The 23,293-nt window shown below is 33.0% G+C and overlaps 2 protein-coding genes across 5 annotated transcripts; one reads left to right on the top strand and one right to left on the bottom strand.

Annotated features, from left to right (window-relative positions):
* The first annotated feature begins 6,120 nt into the window (after positions 1 to 6,120).
* Positions 6,121 to 8,244, top strand: LOC130812518 (putative phytosulfokines 6). The gene is made up of 3 exons (XM_057678009.1): positions 6,121 to 6,379; positions 6,865 to 6,932; positions 7,868 to 8,244. The coding sequence occupies exons 1-3, from the start codon at positions 6,265 to 6,267 to the stop codon at positions 7,988 to 7,990; spliced, it is 306 nt and encodes a 101-aa protein (XP_057533992.1). The 5' UTR covers positions 6,121 to 6,264; the 3' UTR covers positions 7,991 to 8,244.
* Positions 8,245 to 15,143: 6,899 nt separating this feature from the next.
* Positions 15,144 to 23,123, bottom strand: LOC130812517 (uncharacterized). 4 transcript variants are annotated; one of them, XM_057678004.1, is made up of 7 exons: positions 22,146 to 23,123; positions 20,455 to 20,556; positions 19,599 to 19,859; positions 18,732 to 18,851; positions 18,204 to 18,629; positions 15,889 to 17,577; positions 15,144 to 15,660 (listed from the first exon to the last, which is right to left on the bottom strand). In XM_057678004.1, exons 1-7 carry the CDS (start codon positions 22,533 to 22,535, stop codon positions 15,628 to 15,630), a joined length of 3,021 nt encoding a protein of 1,006 aa, XP_057533987.1. In that variant the 5' UTR covers positions 22,536 to 23,123; the 3' UTR covers positions 15,144 to 15,627. The 4 variants fall into 4 exon arrangements, with proteins under 4 accessions (XP_057533987.1, XP_057533990.1, XP_057533989.1 ...); XM_057678007.1 differs by having other exon boundaries at positions 15,144 to 15,558; XM_057678006.1 differs by having other exon boundaries at positions 15,144 to 17,577.
* Positions 23,124 to 23,293: the final 170 nt, after the last annotated feature.

Below are 23,293 nucleotides of genomic sequence, written 5' to 3'. Positions count from 1 at the left end.
CCCAACAAACAATTAAAATTACGTCAAATTATACCCTGCAGCATAAATATACATACAACCCACAACATCTTTCAACTTGAAGAAAACTTTCAACGCACACTGGAAAATGATCACGTCTCACTCCTACTATAAACATACCCTAAAAGGCTAAAACAATCTAATGCGTGAATAAATATGTGAGAATACTAAACTAAACATCCAGCATGAGTTAGATCAAATAGAACAAGGCCATCTAGTAAGTGATGATCTAAGCTTGATGTCTAACATAAAGAGGATAACCAATGTTCCAAACCAAATTCGACAATTGGTTATTACAAATTTGGACGGAGAATCGACAAATGAAGCTCCCTAGGTAGAACAAAAAAAAGGGAAAAAGGAAGGTAGGATTTCATCTTCAAACGGCAGTAAAAGGGTAAATGAAACATTTGAATTGACAAAACAGAGAAAGGCTTCATCAACTACAATAATCGCATTTTACAATGGTGTCTAATAGATTAAATAAACAATTTACCATCATCATCAAAATTAGAATAATTTAGGCAGTAAGATGAGTTGAAGGGGGGAAATTAGAAAGAAAGAGTACCAAGGTGAGATGAAGAGCCACGAAGACGTCAAATAAAGAATGCTGATCTTATTCTCGTCATTCTGAAACCCAAATCGCACACCACAAGTTCTGATATCAAAAATTACCACAATTTCTCATTTCTGGTCAAATTCGCGTCTGATATCCAACCATAATATCTTCATCCTTCTTTCGACCCTCAATCTTGTTGTCAGTGACCAAAACCAGCCAAATTAGGTTTTCTATCTGTGTATTTCCCCAAATGCATAGGTTTTAATCAAACTACGTCGAGAAAACCCTAATTATATTTTTCACTTCGAATGTTGATTTCTTCCTCTTGCTCTGCAGTGATGAAAACAAGAGAATATGGAAGGAGAAGTTTTGAGCGATAATGGAGAGCAAATAAGGAGGAACACGAAGAGTTGGATACGTTGATGAGCGCCGATAACGAGACAATTTTACTAATCTTTGTATTTTTTTGAAGTCGACTATTTCTTTTATATTTATTAAACGAAAAAAAATTAGAAGCCTATAATTTCATATAGTGCCCCTTTATTATGTGAATATTTACCCTTAATCTAAATAAATTTAAACAGCCGGTTTTTTGAGAGACTTTCTATTAAAGTTTAATGTCTACGTTTACTCTATACTTTTTTTATGGGCCGACCCAATTAGACATGGTCTCTCAAAGAGACTGTCTCTCACAAGAATTTATGTACTCTGAAAAATAATATGTATTGTTTCAACTACGACATGGTCTCACCTTGATATATGCCTTACTCTTTCAACTATGAGACAGTCTCACTTTGAGTGATATCTCATATTTTGGTTAAATAAACCAATAATATAAACTTTTAACTTATGGATTTCTTGTAGCAATTACTGTTCATCAACTGATCTTATTGTATATTTCTCCATGTATAATGTATAATATAGTCAAGTGGGATCTTGTTTGATTCGTCTTAATGCATATTTTCATAATATTAAATTTTTTAGAATTTTTTATCATATGAGATTAAAGATGTTAATGATTATAATTCTGTATTGGATATCATGAAAAATAAAAGTGTAACAACTATTAAAAACTAGAGAAAATAGTTGTAAGTTCAAGAACCAAATAGCATAGCCATTGGGCGGAGGTATTGAGATTATCATGCGCTTTATGTACTTCATTGTGTATATTTAGTTTTGGGCTTGTACTTGTGATTTGTGTAGTTTTAGCTAAGCCCATTTATAGATGTAAACACATTAGTTATGTATTTCCATGTTCATTCAAATTAGAGCAAGAAGCATATATTCATATAAAATATTACATGGTATTCACAAATTATTCTATAAGATAATTTTATTATTGGACGTGTCTCATGTATTGGTTAATGCAAATTATGAGATGAGCTATGAGGTCATTGTTTTGCTATCTAGCTTATTGAGAAACAATTTCCTACAAAAGTACTTGTCATTCCTTTGGTTGGCTTAAGGCATGATTTAGTTTTGGGCTTATGGTTGTGTTTGGTGCAGTTTTAGCTTATTCCTTATATGATGCTACAATTTATATAACACTCAATAAAATTCCATGTTCATATAATATAATTGTGTGATTAAAGCTTATTCACGTTTACATGTTATCAGGCCTATGTGTGGCTAGTAGCCTGGGACATCATCTTCAAAAATCAACGTAAATTTAAATATTTTTAAAGCAATATTTTGAAATGGACTAATGATACCAATTGCTTGATTGAGCTGTATTGATGTTAAAAAGGGTGAAATTGCAACAATTCACAAAAAATAAAAAATAAATAAAAATTAATATTACTCCTATTATCTATGAATGTACTTTTATCTCTTTATTTTATACAATTTAATTTAGAGAAATATATCTGCTAAAGATAGATAATATATATTGAATAAAAATAAACCTAAAATAAACATATTATAAAATTCAGAGAGAACTACAGTTGTTTACGGTCAAATATTTCAGATTGGATCAAAATCAAATTTTGTGTTTATATTAATTTTTACTTCATTGAAAATCTATTTTAAAATCCGTTCAAAGTAGAATTAGTTATACAATTTTGAAAAATGTGATGTTTATGAACATTTATAGAAAAACATCACAAGCATGCAATCGTAATGAGTAGGACAACTTTAGTTTTTCTTCATGAATAGTACAAAACAGTGTTAGATAATAGCTTTTCTCAGTGCAATGGTAATTAGCTAATAGTTTTACAAACAACCAAATCATAAAGTTCAATGTGATAAGTTATAGTATATGATCGATCAAGTCCGTTAAACAGTGGAAATACAGTCAATAATCTTTTTTTTGCCACAAGTGATAATCTTAAGTCTCATATAATAATAATTAGTAAATGCGTTGTGCATTAAGAAGGAACTAATTACTTTTAATTGCTAGATTAACTATAGACTAAATAAAGTTACCATCTTAAGTGGGGCGTTATGCTCTTAATTTTTTTTTACACCCCACTATCCTTGTGAGACGATAATGCCATCCACTAACAAGGCCAGTCATGAAGATGGCGTGCGGTTCAACTTTCCGCCAATTGTGAAGACCTTGTTAAATTTATAGCCATCTTAATTAGAGGACAGATAAAGGGTAAAAGTAGATCATTTGTATAAAACGAACCTAATCCATTTGATTGTCATTCTTCAATGTTAGAACTTTTATATATATATATATATATATATATATATATATATATATAATTGAGATTTTGATCATATAATTTGAACCATAACTTAAATAGATAGATTCAAATTTACGTTGAATAGATATATGTATTGGGTTTTCTAATTAATCAATTAGGACTCTTTTCAAAGTTTATGATTTATATTTTAAAATATTCTTGCCATGACTATTAATAGATTTAGTACAATATAATTTAGAGATACCAAAAAGTAGGTGTAATAAAATGAAATAGGCGTACAGGTGTAGATATGATGATGGATGTAATTTTCATACTACTCATGCTAATGAATGTCTAAAAGTATCCTTACGGAACTCATCGAGACATCTACTATCTAATTAAGAATGCACATCACAACTTCATTCTTTTTATAGCCGCCTCATCACTGCGAATAAATAGAAGTACATTACTTGTCAAATTTATTACTTTTTTTTCGACAGAAAATAACTCGCATATGAGAAATAAATAATAGGTACTTCAACAGATGGGGGTCTAGAGGCCTAGGTCAGGTAGGAAGAGAATCAGAGATGGAATTGGATAGATGAGTAAAATGAAACACGAGTGAAATGTGGAAATGGTAGTCAATGTCATCGGTGCAAAAGCAGATCTACAACAAATAAGAATGGTGTGCAATTGTGCATGTAGTTAGGTTTTACTGCTTGGACTCGTGTAAGACCAGGACTCCCATTCTTATAATTCTTTTCAGACCACCACCTTACAATTATTAAGTCTAAAAAATATCAAAGTATTTATAAAGCATCGATGATCTGTCTTGGTTTTGTCTTGAAACGAGAATTGAGTACTCAAATGTCACCAAAATCAAACCTCGAATCTATTTAGATGATTATTCGAATCATTTTATTAAAATTTCAAATAATATTAAATTGGATAACGAATTAAATAATATGGAGTAGAAAAATAATAGCAAGTTCTATTTACACATGTTTGATTCATTCTAAACTAATATTTTAGATCGCCCTCATAATATGAATAGGATACAAGAGTTTTAAATTTATAAAACCTCCTAAAATGAATCTGAATTCAAAATAGCATTTTAAATCAATCCAATACTTATCAAACTTAAACATCAGCTATAAGAATCCGATGTATTTTATATCGACTTCATCTAGATTTAAATTGGACCTAGTTTGATATTTACTATGCCTAAACCCAAATAAAAAGAATACAAATTTTGGATAATTTTATAATGGTTGGCTATTAAAATAACCACTATAATAAATTTAAATCAATATTAAAGGGAAATTTCAAGTGGTGATCCTGAATTTTTAGCTTTACTACAAATGTTTTTTTAATCTGCCTAGTGACCTTTATCTTTCAACTTTTGCATGTGGTGGACAAAAGTTAAGTTTTTGGTTAAGTTAATTATTTACTTCGACTAAATTTCAAAATATCTGGTCAATTAGGGTGATTCAACGTTTGTTTTTTAAAAAAATATCATTACGTTGGATAACAATAGCATAAAGTTAACAAAAAAAGCTTTCATTTTGTCTACCACGTGGAAAAATTAAAAGGTCAAGTTCACCACGTGGATTAAAAAAAGGTTTGTCTACTATGTGAAAAAACCGAAAATTCAAGATTACGACATGGAATTTCCCAACAATAAAATATAAAATCTTTAATTAAGTTAGATTTTTGATTATAACTGAAAGATATTTGTTTTAATTATTTTAATTTATATGTTTATTAAATAAAAATTTATTTTTTCTGAATTTTCATAAAAGTTCCGTATAGAAACATCAAATTGGAATATAAGAAATATTTAGGAGGAGCATAAGTTTTTTTTTTTTTTTTTTTAGTAAAGTACGACCATAAGTTAGATAGGAGAGACTATTATGTTGTTATGGTCAAAACACGGATCTTACAAGTCGCACAAGTGTGGACTAATCATAGGAAGTATAGAAACCATAAAAGAGGTCGACAAAATTCATTATTATTTTATAGGAATAGTTGAACATTGAATATGTTTGACTAAAAATAGAATGTGCAGCCCTACTAATAAGTAATACTCCTCTATTCTGTTTGATTTGCATCAATATGAAATTGAGTAAATATTAAAAAGTGGTAAGAGAGAATGAACTGTGTAAATGAAATAATTAAAAGAGAGTTAAAAAGTATAGATGAAATTTAAAAAATAATAGGTTATTATCCAAAAATAAAAATAATGCAAATTAAGAACGAACTACAATGGAAAATATTGCAAATTTAACAATCTGTAATAATAATAGGAGTATTAATATTGGCAGAAGAGAATCGGGTTTCGATAATACTAATATTTTTCCGTTAGATTTTAGATTTGATTTTCACATAATTATTTTTTTCTTCGTTTACTATACTTTCTTCTATTAGTCCAATTTCTAAATAGGATTAGATCACCCTATTAATCTCATTTTTATTTATAGTATGTATGTTTGACTTTATTACCCTTACTCACATTACCTTATCGCGATAAATTTAATGAAAAATCATTAACAATTTATTTATTAGCCTTTCTCTCTCCTTTTTGAGTGGTCTCATTTGACAAACCTAAAAATTGGTAAAAAGTAAAATGGGACTAACTAAAAAAATAGAATGGACTATAAAATAATACATAGTTCTTTTGGTTGACGCTAATTATCTTATTTAGTTTTCTGACTATGTCTAATTTATTAATTCAAAATTAAATATCTCTAGACTCAAATGTGCAATAAAAAGTTATATTCAAACAAACAAATAAAATTCTACTTAACTATATTTTAATATTTAAATTAAGAATGAAATTAAATTAATAGTGTTGGGAGTATATAAAAAATAGACGTTTGAAATTAGTAATGAATCCAAGTGTGAAGTGTGTGAAGCGCACCAACCATGTGTCATTTGAAGAGCAGTATTTATATTACCGCAACCATGCACTGATTCACACCATTCTAAATCTAATTTCTAATTCTAAATTCTGAATTCTGATTCTTCTTTTGAAAATAATTAATTAAACTATTTTTGAAAATGAAGAAATCCTTCCAAAATTTAATCGTTGTGTTTTTGTTGTTTTGTCTTCTTTTTCTTTCCTGTTCAACATCTGCTCGTGTCCTACATCTTCATCAACCTCCTGTTCTCCAAGGTATTTCATTTTTAATACTTGTAACAATTCATTTCCACACATAGAGTTTTATTATATACAATTTAATTCTGAATAAATAAATCCCAATCGGATTTTAAAGGGTTTATAACTCAACTAAAAGCTTAACTCATGGGCGGAGCACAAATTTGAAAATTCTTTGAGGCCTACATAATTTTTAAAATTATGTTATTTTTTTAATTATCTTTAAATACGTAACATATACTATATAATACAATATTAAGACTTTTCCAATTTTGGGACCTATGCCTTCGAGCATGCTGTTATTGTTTGATTTTTTTTTCAATATAAATTTTAATACTGGACAATTTTATAATTTGTAACTATACGAGATATTTACGATTCAATTAATAGTGAATTTAATAGAACTTAAAAAATAAGACTATGACGGTGAATTGGAATTTAATTTATCACGAATCCTTGCGTGAGAGTGATTTGGCTAATTCGTCTTTGTTTGAATGACACAGATAACTTAGAATTGAAGGTGAAGGATAGTGATAGTAGTGTTGCTACAAACTCTGAGGATATATCCAATGTAAGCTTCATCCGCCCATCCAAATTCTTTTCGTTAAAGTAGTCTTGACTCTTGAAATTATATCCCACCTGAAACCGTGTTTTGCTAGAGAAGATGACAAATAATTCATATCTGTAGCCTTTAAAAAAGAGGATCAGAAGAATGCGGTCAATTTTACTCTTCAATTTAGATATTCGCCTTAAAACCCTTAAAGACAAATTTTTTATTAGGATCGTTTCATCGTAAGACAGTTTAATATATTGGCTTGCCCCAATATTTTATTTTTTATTAAAAAATAACAAAATTTTCATTTACTTAATCTTTTAACAAATATTAATAAGCTAGTTGTGTTTCTTGTGAGAACCCTACAAGACCTGCTCAAACCTATAAAAATAACTCAAAACAAATTTAATTCTCACTTTCTTGTAATTTGTGAGACGGTCTTTTTGAGAAATCATTTTTAATTAGGTCGATCTATAAAGGAAAACGTAGAATGTGAATATGCATTAAATGTTAATGGAATTGAGATACGATCTCTCAGGACATCTACTGAATTTAATTTCATATTTTCTATAAGTTGAGGAAAATGCCTTTCAGCCGGATTTGTCTAAGTTGTTAGATACGTTATATAATAATTACTTCAAAAGTTTTCCGTTATTGATGCCATACGTTAACAAACGATACTAAGTTGATAGTGGAAAGTTTTTTTACTTAAATTACATCCACCCTTTAAAATATTATTTTCTATCCCGTTTTTTAGTCTCAATATTTATAAATATATATTAAAAAATTATTAAAAAGCGTAATCTCTTTAAAATTACCATGTATAAATTATCTCTCAATGGAATATTTCAAATAGAAAAATAAAAAAGATGGGATGATATTAAATTTTGCAATGTCTAATTTAATTATTTAGTAACTTTTATTTCTTTACATATATTTATTTAATAATACAGCTGATGGGATTAGAGGAGAATGAAGCATGTGGAAATAAAGGAGAGGAATGCAATTCTGAAAGGAAACTTCTTGCAGAGGCTCACTTGGATTACATATACACCCAAAATCTGGGTAGCCCTTGAAATTAATTAATTTTTTTTAATTACTTAATGCAAATTAAAGTGGTGGCAAGCCTGAATGTAACTTAATATATATGAGTTGCTTAATGCAAACTGGAAGATATGATAATTTACGATATTTGACCTTTATATACAAAACATGTATTAGAATTTTGTAGCCAAAATATAAGACAAAAAAATGCCATCTAAACTCGATGGCATTTTATGTAACCTTCATAATACAACTATATATTTATTAGTAGTAATTTTTCGAAAAACATGCGTCTCAAAAAGATTATTCAGAGAGTATGTATATAGTTGATTTTAATCTATCTTTTGGGGGGAATGGGGAAGAATCCATATGAACAAACTGTTAAAATAACGTTTCCTCCTATTCTCTTTACTTTTCTCATTTGGTTTTGGCATATTTACTAGTACACTTTTTCAATCTTAAATATTTCTGATTGCACTTGAGTAAAAATTATAAAAAGTTGATACTAATAAAATTTACAATAAGACGAATTAAACAAGATCTCACATGACTATGTATAGAATTGAAAAATCAAATGAAACAAGTAAAGCGAATAAAAATGAGTACATTAGTTTATACGGTCTATTAATTTTTTAGAATTAAGGTTCTGATATTGTTATAATAATTATGTATAATTCAAAGAAGACAATTGATCGATTTCAAGTCAACTGATTTTTAAGTAACGTTTGGGTAGAGCCGTAGAGCTAGTGATTCCACCTTTTCTGTTCTAATGAATGCGTCAAAACACATAAATGGGAGGATGCAGACATGCAGTCATGGAGATAATAATGTTATTGTTAGCTCTAAAATATATAATTGGTCACGAAGCATCTAAATATAGATAATTTACAAAAGCAGAAGTATTTGTTGGTGTAGAGTTGGTCAACATTTGCAATTTTATATACCAACGTTAGAGGAATTTTAGACAACGAGACCCACCAAAATGGAGTATCATTTATACTGATGTATTGTTTCAGCAATTTTACTACTTACATGAGAAACATTGATTTAATGGACAGAAAAATCAGATTTATATAAAAAATACAAATGATTGGTAGAGCGGAGTCGTTAAAATGAATAGATTAAAATAAATTGTGAATGAAATTATTAAGAAATAAGAAGATGCAAATTAAGTAGAAAGAAATCAAATAAAAAGTAGAGTATTTCATGTACACAAAAAAGAACAAAATTAGTGTAAATTCAAGACTTGAATCCACAGCCAATATATTCTCAATCACTTTTAACAAATTACTCTAAAATTAATTAGTATATAAAAAAATTGAAACAATTGAACATTGTTTCGGTGATGAAACGAGGAAGTGCAAAAGACACTTAAAATACCTGGAGATAGGTGTAATCGGGTACAACCATCAATATGCTGATAATGTTTATGATCCTTCCGCTGATGAGACCTCAAATCCTGCAATACAACGTTAGCCTTGTCCGGGGGTTATTTCCCGGAAAACCCCTCCGACGCTCAAGTCAGATCGGGAGACAGAAAGTAATGAATATATGATAATGAATGAATACAAGATTAACGGATTGTAGGATGAGTTCAGATCAATTGAAGGAATATTTGGTTCAGTATAGATTGTACGTAGAAAGGTGAATATTTATTGTGGTGTTAACGATAGCAATATAAAAGCTTTCTTTCTAATTAAATGATTGAAGGAAGTATTTTTGGTAAAATAAATTGAATGTAGAAGAGTAGAATTGTCTGCCATTTTATGTAGTTTCATGACATATTTATAGCAATTTCTTATAAGGACTCTAAATGTGGTTACTTGATCATGGGATGATCAAGGACATAATGTTTGTAGATGTGGGAATAATGGGGAGGATGGGTGAGTGGTAGATTATGGTGAGTAATGGGTAGTTATTTTAAGAAGTTATTGGACCGAGTTGGCTGGTTAGGGTTTGACTAAATAAATTACGGGTTTATTTATTTGACCCCATAACATTAGCCCCACGCATGAAGAGTGATAGATGAGGGAATTTAATGTAGCGAGGGTATCAGTCTTTATGCGGAAAAAATTATACCTGTGATGCAGATCAAATAAATATTCGGAAGAAACCATGCAATAAGGTCCGAATAAGGTAAACTTCGAATTCTTGCCTCGATGGGCCCATGATGGTGGAAGCCCCATGAATTATAAATGTTTGGCCTTTGGGCCACTTTTGATGATTCGACTTTTAAAGCCTGATATGATGATTCGGCATTTGAGCCTGATATGATGATTCGACATTTGAGCTTGATATGATGATATGGCCTGGCAGTCAAACACCTGTGACTTAGATAAGGAATCATATTAGATGAATCCTTCGAAAGCATTGATGAATATTCGGATCAGACATAAGTCTGCATTTATGGATATTTGGATCGGACGTAGGTCCGCATTGCCCAGCCGTCAACCACCCGGGACTTAGATAAGGAATCATACTAGGTGAATCCTTCGAAAACATTGATGAATATACTGATCGGACATAGGTCCGCTGAATAAGTGATCGAGTTATCAAGCTAGGAGATACTCACTAGAATATTTTGATGATCGGACGTAGGTCTGCATTGCCCAGCCGTCAATCACCCGGGACTTAGATAAGGAATCATACTAGGTGAATCCTTCGAAAACATTGATGAATATACTGATCGGACATAGGTCCGCTGAATAAGTGATCGAGTTATCAAGCTAGGTGATACTCGCTATGAATACATTGACAAATAACGCCCAAAATCACTCGTTTTGGGGCTTAACAAGAGTCCGAGTTACCAAGCTAGGTGACACTCGCAAGGATTTCACTTTCAAACTAGGTGAAAGTTTGATAATTAAGATAAATACTTTGAATATATCGCCCAAAATCAATCATTTTGGGACTTCAATAATAATATGACTTTCAAACTAGGTGAAAGCTTAGATGATTCCATAATATGACGAATAATGCCCACATGTTGGGACTTTAATAATAATATGACTTCCGACTAGTTGAAAGCTCAGATGATTCCATAATGTGACAAATAACGCCCACGTGTTGGAACTTCAATAATAATATGACTTTTAAACTAGGTGAAAGCTCAGATGACTTTATACACTCATCATTGAAAACCACATATAAGTAAGACCCAATATATTAAGAATAATAATGGTGAAGTATTAAATTTCCACGCATAAATAATAAATAATTCTTTTAATATGTGTCAATATCATACTTGATCACTTTCCACATCGACCCATGAATACAACAAATACGGAACACCCGATATACGTTGATGAATAAAAGTAAGAATAACCATATGATCATCATTAGATTAATACAATATATTCTTCACTTGGCAATACTAGTCAAAGATTTGCATCCTTTATGTAGCATTTCATTAGATGGCTATGGTGATGATTTTGCTTTATGTATCAAGTTACCTGAGATTGTTCTCTCACGGGCGGATGGTTCGAACCACTGTCAGATCATACCCGGATCTAGCCATTACAATCAATATAAGTAGTTTTTCGGGGATCTGATTAAGATAGTTTGAACCACTGTCAGATCGTACCCGAATCCAACTAATACATTGAATTGGGCAATATTTGGAGTAATTTTTTCGACGGAAAGCATTTGGTTGCAGCTAGTTTGAAAATGTTCTTCGGATCATTTAATCCTCTAGATAGTGCATTAAATCGAACTTCAACATTGGGACTAAATTTTTTTAGTCATTTGAAGTTGGTTTTGAAATGTTCTACGGATTTAATAACCTATTAGAAGGTGAATCAAACCGAACTTGGGTCCGACTTTATGATAATACATCATGACAATTACTCAACTGGATCTTTGATGATTCGGTCATAGCATAACTCAGCTACTCTCAATACTCAGACAATTTTGCGAAATTATTGGAGGCCCTTGGGGGGTCCGAGTTTTTAATATTTCGGACAAATTGATGATACTGCAAAAGACAAAACTTGTATAATAACCTTACACCAGAGAATCCCGCTATTCGATGGTACAGAATGACTCATCGCATCCGAATCGCTTATGATATATAGCTTATTAATTAGACGGTCACATAGTTGGAGTTGACAAAAAATGGTGAAATTAAAGAGCTGGAGATAATATATCACATAATTAGACGGTCACACACGAGTGGGAACCTTCTTTTCCTCATAGCAAAATGATCTTCAAATCAAATCTTCATCATTAACAAATAATTTCCGAATCCCCAAAAATAATGGGTGCCGAGAAAAATTCAGAAAATATTCACATACGGCACAGTAAAGATAAGATGATGGTCCTTTAGACCGAAACCACTTAGTTTAAGCTAGTTTGGAAACGTTCTATGGGTCATCTAATCCTTTAGAATGTGCATCAAACCGAACTTCAACATTAGGACTGAAATTTTTAGTCGATTGAAGTTGGTTTGGAAACGTTCTACGGATCTAATAACCCTTTAGAAGGTGCATCAAACTGAACTCAACATTGAAACGGTATACATTGATGAATAAGAGCAATAAGATCCAACTTTATATCCTTGAATAATGACAAACACTTGAAATGATTTGGCCCAAATATTCTCGATCAAGTTTTTCTCACAAAAGTGAAGAGTTAATAGTATCTAAAAACAGAGAAAAAAAATGTTTTCTTTTTTTGCTTGTTACATTCCTCATCATAAAATAAAAACCGTGCGGAAAAACGGTTATTAAAGCAGGACCGGACCGGGTTTCTGGAAGACCGGACCGGGTCCGTATGTTGAGAGTTTCCAGAAAGCAGAAATCGCAGGACCCGACTGGGTTTAGGCAAGACCGGACCGGGTCCGTAAGCTGAAAGGAAATCTGATGATTTGGTTTGTTGAGTGGTGATAGCCGAATGAATTTGGTGATATACAAAATATAATCATGATTGGAAAGTACATGTTAATGGGAATTAATTACTGATAGGAATTAATAATTGCATCCAATTCTCAGTATAAAAGAAGTTGGATTAAGCTTCTTCTCCATTGGATTGTTAACTCAATTGATTGAGTTGAATATGAATCCTGATCTTGCAGTGAAAAATCTAATAACTTTCAGCCCTAATAATGTTATTATGAATATAAAGAATAATAGCTGAACTTTAATAAAGTTTTAATGTATATTAAAAATATAATAATACCCCAAGACGGTTATTTCACTTCGTTAGCTTGTGATGCAAGAAGATTTTAAAGGACGATCCAAATATTAACTTGGACGTTTTTTTTTTTTATAAATCCAACCAGCAAAAGATATAGCAAATACTCCCAAACATTACTCCATTACAGTTCCTGACTTATACCCACCGAAGAAAAAATGATGAGATAGTTATACGCCATAAAATTGGGTATCTGCGGAGTTGTTCGAAAAAGGCGGCAGTGAGGTTTCGTGCTAGCATGTCAAGATCACGGCGAGTCACGGCTTGATTGTTAGCGTGACCCGCTGAAGTGTCTGTATCTATGCTATGCACGGTAGCGGTTTGTGTTGAATTTCTTTTGGAAGCCATGACTTTTCGTTCAGTCCCCACAGACGACGCCAAACTGTTTCGGTAATGAAATGATGAATTGTAAAAGACATTTAAATACCTGGATAAAAGGTGTGGTCGGGGATAACTGTCAGTATGCTGAAAGTGTTTATGATCCTTCCGCTGATGAGACCTCAAATCCTGCAATACAACGTTAGCCTTGTCCGGGGGGTGATTTCCCGGAAAACCCCTCCGACGCTCAAGTCAGATCGGGAGACAGAAAGTAATGAATATATGATAATGAATGAATACAAGATTAACGGATTGTAGGATGAGTTCAGATCAATTGAAGGAATATTTGGTTCAGTATAGATTGTACGTAGAAGGGTGAATATTTATTGTGGTGTTAACGATAGCAATATAAAAGCTTTCTTTCTAATTAAATGATTGAAGGAAGTATTTTTGGTAAAATAAATTGAATGTAGAAGAGTAGAATTGTCTGCCATTTTATGTAGTTTCATGACATATTTATAGCAATTTCTTATAAGGACTCTAAATGTGGTTACTTGATCATGGGATGATCATGAACATAATGTTTGTAGATGTGGGAATAATGGGGAGGATGGGTGAGTGGTAGATTATGGTGAGTAATGGGTAGTTATTTTAAGAAGTTATTGGACCGAGTTGGCTGGTTAGGGTTTGACTAAATAAATTACGGGTTTATTTATTTGACCCCATAACAAACATGTTGTAGAAGTGTTTTACTTATAGTTCTTGATAATTGATATACTTGTCATTAATTATACACTTCTTATTAATCTTTAATATTTTTAATTATATGTAATTACAATTAAAAAACCAACATAGATATTATAAGCACATGTATTGATTCTGTAAATTAATACTATTCAATTAATTTGTTTAATATACATTTATAGCAAAATCAAACGTAATAGAATAGTGCGCACATACATTTATAGCAACTGCAATTTTCTAATTCATGTCTTAATAGATTCTTTTTACCTTAACTGCCCATCTAATAAGTAGTATCAAACAGTGGTAATAAGAATGAAAACTAATGTAATTTTAGTTGAAAAATCTTTTGCTATCTTGATGGGTATTCTTGTTCAACTTTAAGTATCTCATTTTACTCGTAAACTTCATTCCAATGCATTATCAATGGGAAAGGTGGTATTAGATGGTAATAAAAATTTAAAAAACTTTTATGTGATCAAAATTTCATCATCACGGGAATGACATAGAACTTTTCAGAAAATTTTACACCATAAATCATTCCTATTGCACCATTTATTACCACCAACTAAACGGACCGTAAGGGCAAAGCCAAAGCAAGAAAACTAAAGCGTGCATCAACTAAAAAAATTCATTTCATAGTTGAATGAGCTTTTCTCCGCTTCATTTCCCTTTTTTACAATTTTTTTTGGTCGAATGTGACATGTTGATTGTAAAAGACTACATTATCCAAAAATTCTCCTCCAAGCTGAGAAAGCAAAAACATGGAGTACTCAGATAGTCCATCAGATTTCAGCCCAATTGCAAACGCTCACCCTAACCCTCAACCGGACCACGTCCCCCTTCTAAAAAAAGGAAAAGCGTAAAATAACAAATAAAAAACAACAAATTGTAACTTGTATGGTGGAATCAATGAACAAAACAACATGTACGACCTAAAAAGTTCAAATGAGCAACTTTCAAATAGCTTTACAAGTGCTGGACTGTGTGTGCTGGCGGTGATGAAGGTAGCAAATTCACTTCAACTGTGCCGAAATATCCATGGAAACAACACAACTCAATCCAAGTGGATAAAATGCAACTCATCTTCCCACATTACTATCATTGAAAATAAAAATAAGTGTGCAAGGGCAACTGGCAAGACGGCTGAAGCTCTAACAAATCCTACATTACATCACCTAGATTTCTCTGTAATGATAGAGAAAGAAGATACATTGACCTGAGCCATAAAGAAGGTTGACTGTACCTTTAGCACCAGCTTTCAAAAACAATGATCGCAACCCTCTTCCTTGGTCCACTGCTACCATCAGTGGTTAGTACCGGTTGCTTTACAAAATCATGTACACTTATCCTGTAGCATACAGATCACAGATAATCCGATTAGGGCAGAAGAGACTGTAAATAATCAACAAACATAAGCCTAACCAATTCGATGACAGTTTACTGATTGCTCCTGAAAACCAACAAATAGAAGCTTGCAGTTAAACCATTTCTCCTATAGACAATAATGCAAACAGAGGCAGCAAAACAATAGAACTAGATAAACGCAGAAAAAAATATATCAACCTAGTAAGCAAGCCCTTTGAGAGAATAAATCAAAGCAATAAATCATACTTAACTAACGAGGCAGAAATCAACAATAAAGAAATCTATGTTAAACATTCTAGAGATAAAAATTTACCACTTTACTGCCCTTAATAAGGCTCAAGTCATGACCTGAGTCACCTGACATACAGTTGGCATGAACAATCAACTTGTGTGAACCGTCATCATTGCAAGATCCTTCTCCGTTACTTTCTGACATAGTAGAAAAGTAAGCCGCTCCTTTGAACATCCACTGTTCCCTCTCTTGACAGTAAAAATCTTCCAAAAGCTCACCACATAAAAGACATACACATTGACTTTCATCTGCAGGAACTATTTTCTCATTCTCTTCTCTCGTCCGGATGGGTCCATCCATGAGACAAGTTGAGTTATAACCAAAAGGAAATCCAACCTTCCCCGAAATCCAATCACAAGATTTTGAATACCATCTCCTGGTTGGCTTATTCAAGCAATTACGCATCGAATTTTTCAAAGCATGCCACTCTGAATGTCTGGCTAGCCTTTCTTGCAGTTTGAAATGAAGACCACACTCAGCACAAGTATACGGCAGCTTGTCAGAGAGTCTATCAATCACGTCAGGATGCAGATCTCGTAATACACACGGCTTAAACTCGAGTCCTATGAGATCTCCATCCTCTTCTTTTGCGCTTTTAATTGTATCCAATGTCTTCCCTTTAAAATCCAAGGAAGAAGCCTTCTTGCTAAAGGATTCAGGTAGAGAATCAGAGAGTTTGGAAGTTAAATCTGTAACGGCAGATACTAGTTCAACAGCATGGCTTTGCTCTGGAAGCTGGTCCTCGGATTTCACAGAAACAGCAGCAGTTGCTACAGCTTTTGGTGCAGTAATCAACCCCTTTGATAACAATGTACCCAAAATTGAAAGTGGGTTGGACTTGGCAGCCTCAGCATTCAAAGATGGTGCTGATGTATTGCTCGCAGGAGGTGAAGAGACTGCAGACGCCAGAGGAGGCTTTTCTGGTTTACTTTGAGAGACATTAGCAATTGAACCACATGGACCTGATGAAATGAAAGAAGCAGATGAAGAAGATTGAACCCCAGCTTGTCTGGAATTAGAATTACCAGCAAGAAGCCCACTTTTCATAACAGCAGCCAATAAAGTACTCACATTCAACTGGCCTTGTATATTACCATCAATGTGATTTTGGTTATCTGATGAGGCACCTCTCTTTAAAAAGGAACCAACCAGCTTCTGAGCTTTCTGGCCAACACCCAAAAGCTCAGTCTCTGAACTGGAGTGCTGCTCAGATGGCGATATATGCTTTTGCGGAAACGAACTTGTAGGCGAAGGTGGTTTCTGCAAAGCCTGTCCTTGTGGTTTCGGCACATTAAGACTTTGATGTTTAGTAGGCATAGTATCCTGAAAACATTTATCACGAACCCCTGCACTTGATGGCCCAGATAATGAAGCTATCCTGTGATCAGATCGAAGCAAGGGATGAGATCTCACGTGTTCTTTCTCAACAAGAAGTTGACGAGGATCTCTTTTAGAGAATGAAGAGGAAGGAACACGCTGGTTTGAAACAGATTGCCCTGGAGATGGATGACGCCCAGTAGACGCTGAAACAGAAGTTGTAGGGAAACCAAAACTAGAGACACCGACAGGAGATGGATGAGAAGACCTCGAAAATCCATATGGCAGTTGTTCTTTCTGTTCAGAGGAAAGCCTCTCAGCCGAATGTTCTCTCTCAAAGTTGGACCTGACCTCAGTCTGGTTTTGCCATTTAGAAAGGTGGCTACTTAGCTCCTGCAGATTTGTTATACAATATCCGTTAGCAGGATCTGTGTATTTTGCACAAAAACAACTTAAACAAGGAATAATTATGACAATAGCAGATCAATTTAAAGAGAAGCATTATAAGGGCATGCCGGGAAAAAACAGCTGTGAGAAAGAGTTCCTGTTACATTAACTATTTACACATGATAATTAGATAAAATCAGAGGCTCCCTCCTACTATCATGATTATATCACAACCCACAAGGGTGTGTCATTTGAAACCAAAAGATACAGCTCAATCATAGTAAGACATGCACATATAATCTGTTAGAAGGCAGGGTCAAACTAGAATAATGGATTCATCGTGCAAGGGCATAATGTGAAAGATTCAAAGTCCATTTTTTAAAGTTTTGTAAAATGACCAAGAAGCAGGAAGAATGCAAGATCATTGCAGCCATCACATACATATTTCAATACAAATGGACACACATTGAAATATGTGAACATAAATATGTTGACTCATGCATGAAAAAATATCAAAAATTTGCTGACATGCATATTCCATTTGTCCCAAGTACTTTCCATAGTTAAGCACAAAGCTCATCCCGCAAAAAGTCACTGTAAAGCTATAGGTAACTAATCCTAGGAAATCTTACCACTCTCTCTGGATCATCGAACAAATTTTTTTTCTTTATCGTAGCTGTAGTACCAGGATCCATAGGCTTGGTTCCCAAATCATCCCACAGGTACTCCTCTTGTTCAGAATTTTTCCAGTTCCTAGACATCTCAGCAGCAGTGTTTGGATCATTCTGCACATAAAGAATATTACTTGCTGGTCTGACAGCTACATCGTCAGGAATCCCATGTTTACTATCGTATACATTCTTTTGGCCAGAAATTGACTCTCCCCCCTCTTTGCCATCACGAAGCCATTTCTGTCCAACAATCCTCTCCATAGGTTTAGCACTAGATGTAATTACAGGTCTTGAAAGCCCAGGTGCAAAATCATAATCACCATATGCTCCACCACCCTGTTTCTGAAGACTGGCTTCTCTCACTGGTTCTCTTTGAGGACGAATATTCTAAAGAAAAAAAATGGAATTATAAAGTAGACAATTAAAGCCAATATAGCAATCAGATAACAGGATATCTCAAAAAATCAGATGGAAAACAGTAACAGATACATGCAACTTCATTGAAGGATCCATCCATGACCCTTCGTGTCCAAAACCAACAATTCTCTCTGGCCTCTCCACATCTTCGGATGACCCAACATCTGTGAGCCCAATATCTGTAATCTTCACCTGAATAATTTGACACAAGAATAAGAACTCAACCCTTGACGTAAAATCTTTCGAGTCCTCCCAAAGGATTTTTTCTAACAACAATACCAAGATAACCAAATAACATCATTCAAGTCAGCCCCAGATGTAAGACCTTTCAAGTCCTCTCTAAAAATAATTTAAGAACAAAATAATAGCCTATCCAAATTTGCAGAAGCTTTCCATTGAATCACACAAAAGCAATTTGATTAATCAAGTTAAGTGTTTGGGAAACAACAATACAAATGATACAGCACTGTACTACCACCATGAATCAAGTTAAACTCTTTGATGGTTATCAATGTCTGTAACTAACTAATTAGATATATCATAATTGTAGTTCAGATCAACAATAATGTAAATGGTGATGAAAAATTCTCCAGCAGACTACAAGCAGCAAATACAAACCAAAAAAAGTAGCATCCACATGAGATGTAACCAACTACTCATATGGTTACATTTCAGACATTGCTTTTGGTAATGGATCAGTCCACTATACATCGAAGATCAAAAAAAACTATCCAATTTTACACGATTAGTAAATTTGAATGTCTTAGAAATCATTGCTTTCTTCTCCACCCTTTTCTTATTGACAAGAAAAGTTTTTCAATAGTCTCCATATCAAATTCTGTAACTTTTCTAAACAGTAGAAATGTAACACCTCGTCAGTATAACGCACACAACGCAATCAAAGAATGTAAAAAGTATAAGACCAGAGATAAATCTTACCTTACTAGACTGCTGAAGACGCTGTCTTGCTTCCAGATATCTAGGATTCACATGAATACTATGTGACTGACGCTGATACTGTGAATCAGACTTGGACACGGTAGTTCCAGACAATTGGCCAGTGGTAGCTGTTGGAAATCCAAGTTCTTTCTCAACGATCTGCAGTGGCTGAGGAGGGAAAACACCTTTCCAGGTCCCAAAAAGATGTCGCATACCAGAATGGACTGATAGATCTACTAGCCTATATGCCTTGCAAAACACCTAAACATTCCAAGGGAAAGGAAGTGAAATGCTTAACAAATACAGACAAGATAATTGAAAAAATAATAAGGATAAGAAATACACATCACAACAGGGGAAAATATAATGTTACTTATTTAATTTTTGTTGGGCGTGAAGGCAATATACATGATGATACTGCATATGTATAGGAAAGGAACGTGATGACCTAATATAAGAGAATTAAGTTTCTAATAACTTTTATTTCAAGAACACTTGTCATTCTTGCTTGGAACAAACTTTTTCGAGGGACCTTTTATTCAGAGAGGACAGTGGTGATTATCTACTTAGAAAAAAAAAACTGTAAATATAATTTCAGAGAATTTGAACACTTGTTAGACCCCCATCAAAAGGAAAGATATATACAAAATTCAACCGCAACCAATATAAAAAAAATAATATTTTCCAGTCAAATGCATAGAGCAAAATAAAACAAGCACAAGTTGCTTATCTCATCCTAAATTTTCAATTAAACTTGACTCTGGAAGGAGAGGAAAAGATGTCCAATTGTCCAACACAAAACTTTAGAACTTCAAGCAATCACCAGAGTCACACTGAAAAATATTCAAATTCTAACCTCAGGTAATCTTGCTGCAAAATACTTGATGTAATCTCTACCAATATTCTTCACAATGCTATCCAGTAGATAAAGTGAGGGCAGTTTCTGGTCACTAGGAACCTACAGATTATATATCAATATCAAATTACAAAATAAATTACGTCGAAAAAAAAGAAATAACCAATAAGATGATTATTAAAGTACAGAGAAAAATTTGATCTAAGAAAACAGCAAGCTACTGACGAATGTAGAACATATCAAAAAATCTAAAGTCGCCCAAATGCGCACAAGTGTTTAATGCACTTCTGACCCCCAACAATTTATGAAATACAACATGTCTTAAGAATACAAATATCAGCACCACAAAGCAACTTCCTTGGGAGTCAATCAGCTCCCAGTTATTAAGCAATTATCCGATTTCTCCAAACTATGAATCCAATAGCATTTAACTGAGTTTAAAGATTCTCTACACTACAACAATAGTTTTCATTACCTGCTTTCAGTAGAGAAAACAGCTCAATGTAAATCCACCAATTCATGCTTTTAAATGCAAATAGGCATCCATGAAATCAAGGCAAATCCCCTCAAAGCAATCTCAGGAACAATTGCTTCATCGAAAATCCTATATTACATAATTGAAAAAGAAAAAGAAAAAAAACTGGATTCCCTATAATGCACGAAGACAGCAAAGCGACAAAGAAAAAAACTTAGGGCAGCAATTCATTCAACACTTTAACAATGGTGAGATACAAGAAATGTCTCTAAACAAAACCCAAGTAATAATACTTCCACCATTGATTATTTATCTTTCAGATACATGTTGCATGATGGTGCAATATACGTTACACTAGGATTCCCTGCTCAAGCTTTTAACTGTAAAATAAATACTTAAATTTCCACTGTCAAAACAGCTAGAAATGACATCAACTACACAACTTCTGAGTTCTAAAAGACAAATGCAACACCATCTTCATTCTGATTAGAACAATTGATGTCCAGTTAAACAAAATAAACACTCCAGACATACTAGATAGCCAAATTGTAGTTAACAGTGTTTAGTCCCATAGCCGCCATGACAATACACTTCTAATAGAAATTACTCCCACGGGTACTAGAGCAATATTGAATAAGTGTATAGAGACGTATGTCAATAAGATTTGATAAGATACAACAAAGTTCAAGAGTAATTCTTGGATTCAGCAAGTTACATATTAGACTATTGAGAAAAACAAAAGAAATGGATTGCTCCAAATTCAACCACATAAACTTAATTGTTTGATATAGATTCGCTCTGCATCACAAAAAACTATTAGCATCTAGAACTTGCGCATACAGGACAATTTCGGAAGTCCAGACACCATTTTTCGTACTTAAGATAACAAGATGTGCTTAACTAAATAACTAAAATCAATTGCTTGTAATTGAATTGTTCATGTAGATTCAAAGGACACACATATAATCCTGAAACACTTCCAATTCATTAATTCCATCTTTTACAATAATAATTGAATTGAATTGAATTTGCAAGGACTGATAAAAATTAAGGCGAATGGCTCATTATGATTACCGACTTGCCGCGGCTGTACAAAGAAATTTACCTGCCTAGCCATGCAGCAAATTTAACACTACATTATATATAAAACTATTACATATTTACAATTATAACTAATGCAACTAAACCATTTATATTAAGCCGAATTCAAATTCACCTCAATAATGTTAGCACATATGGTGTCCGCAATGGCTTTTGCAGCCTGCAAATTCTCGCCTGCAATAATCGTCAAATTCGTAATGATAGGCTTTGAATTGAATGTCAATTCAGCCAAAGCTGTCTTATATCGATTAACCAGTTCCTGATGCTGCTGAAATTGCTCTAAAGAGCCGCAACTAGAATCTTCGGAACCTCTATGTTTTTCATTATTATTTGTCCGATATCGAGTAGCTCCTGAGCCTGAACCAATCACCGATCGCTGTTGTTGCAATGGTTGTTGGAATTGTCTGCTATTGGGAGTCGTTGAGTCTTCTGTTAATCGTGCCTTTTTGGCAATCAAATCTCTCGATCTATCAAATGGTGGTCTACGTGAACTCTCCATCTCCATTTACAAAAATGATAAGAAACAAGAAATTAACTGAGATATCAAAACCCCTAACCCTACCCCTAATTTGAAGTATAAACAACCTTCTTCATTATTATAATACAATGTCAAATATTCCTTATATATTAAGAAATTGAAAACAAAAACAATGTTACAATAATCAAATTGCAATTTGCAATCTAAAACGAAAAGGAACAAAAGATACAAAGAGAATGAGAAACTAAACCCTAAACGTAACCCTAACCCTAATTTTTAAAGAAGTAATTCCCAAATATAGCTTCAACCTTCAAGCTTGTAAAAGAAGATCCAAGAAGCAAAAACTTGAATAATGAAACAAAGTGGAAAGTGGATTGATGGGAATCAAGATGGAGGTGAGAGAGAAAGGGATATGAAAGAAGGGGGAGAATGGGAAGCTCGATGATGTTGGAATGAAGCAGCTCGTTTTTCTTTTTCCCAGATTAAGATTATCTTCTAGTTTTTCACTAAGTAATTCAATAATGGTTTTTAGAATTTGATTTGATCTACCATTTCATTTTATTATCCAAGTGAGCTCGAGTTTTCAAGTATGATTTTAATAATGGTAAATTAGTCTCAAACATTAAAAAATTATTATATTTTAATTTTGACTTAAAAATAAATATTTATTATCTATTACATACTTCCTCCGTTCCATAATTGTTGCTACCTTTGCATGAGCACGGGAATTAACAAAAGTGATTGACCTACACTGTAGCTGATAGTTTACTTTATAGAGTATAGTA

The sequence above is a fragment of the Amaranthus tricolor genome, chromosome 5, assembly GCF_026212465.1.
Source record: "Amaranthus tricolor cultivar Red isolate AtriRed21 chromosome 5, ASM2621246v1, whole genome shotgun sequence".
Lineage (NCBI taxonomy): Eukaryota > Viridiplantae > Streptophyta > Magnoliopsida > Caryophyllales > Amaranthaceae > Amaranthus > Amaranthus tricolor.
The sequence above is the reverse complement of the archived record's forward strand: the minus strand, read 5'-3'. Positions and strand labels throughout refer to the sequence as shown.

Bases quoted from the DNA above. Each gene is read 5' to 3' on its own strand.
- LOC130812518 (XM_057678009.1), top strand. From the start codon at position 6,265: ATGAAGAAATCCTTCCAAAATTTAATCGTTGTGTTTTTGTTGTTTTGT. The intron at 6,380-6,864 runs GTATTTCATTTT...TGAATGACACAG, and splicing joins TCAACCTCCTGTTCTCCAAG to ATAACTTAGAATTGAAGGTG. The intron at 6,933-7,867 runs GTAAGCTTCATC...TTAATAATACAG, and splicing joins ACTCTGAGGATATATCCAAT to CTGATGGGATTAGAGGAGAA.
- LOC130812517 (XM_057678004.1), bottom strand. From the start codon at position 22,535: ATGGAGATGGAGAGTTCACGTAGACCACCATTTGATAGATCGAGAGAT. The intron at 18,630-18,731 runs GTATCTGTTACT...TTTTTTCTTTAG, and splicing joins ATCCTTCAATGAAGTTGCAT to AATATTCGTCCTCAAAGAGA. The intron at 17,578-18,203 runs GTAAGATTTCCT...ACAAATCTGCAG, and splicing joins TCGATGATCCAGAGAGAGTG to GAGCTAAGTAGCCACCTTTC.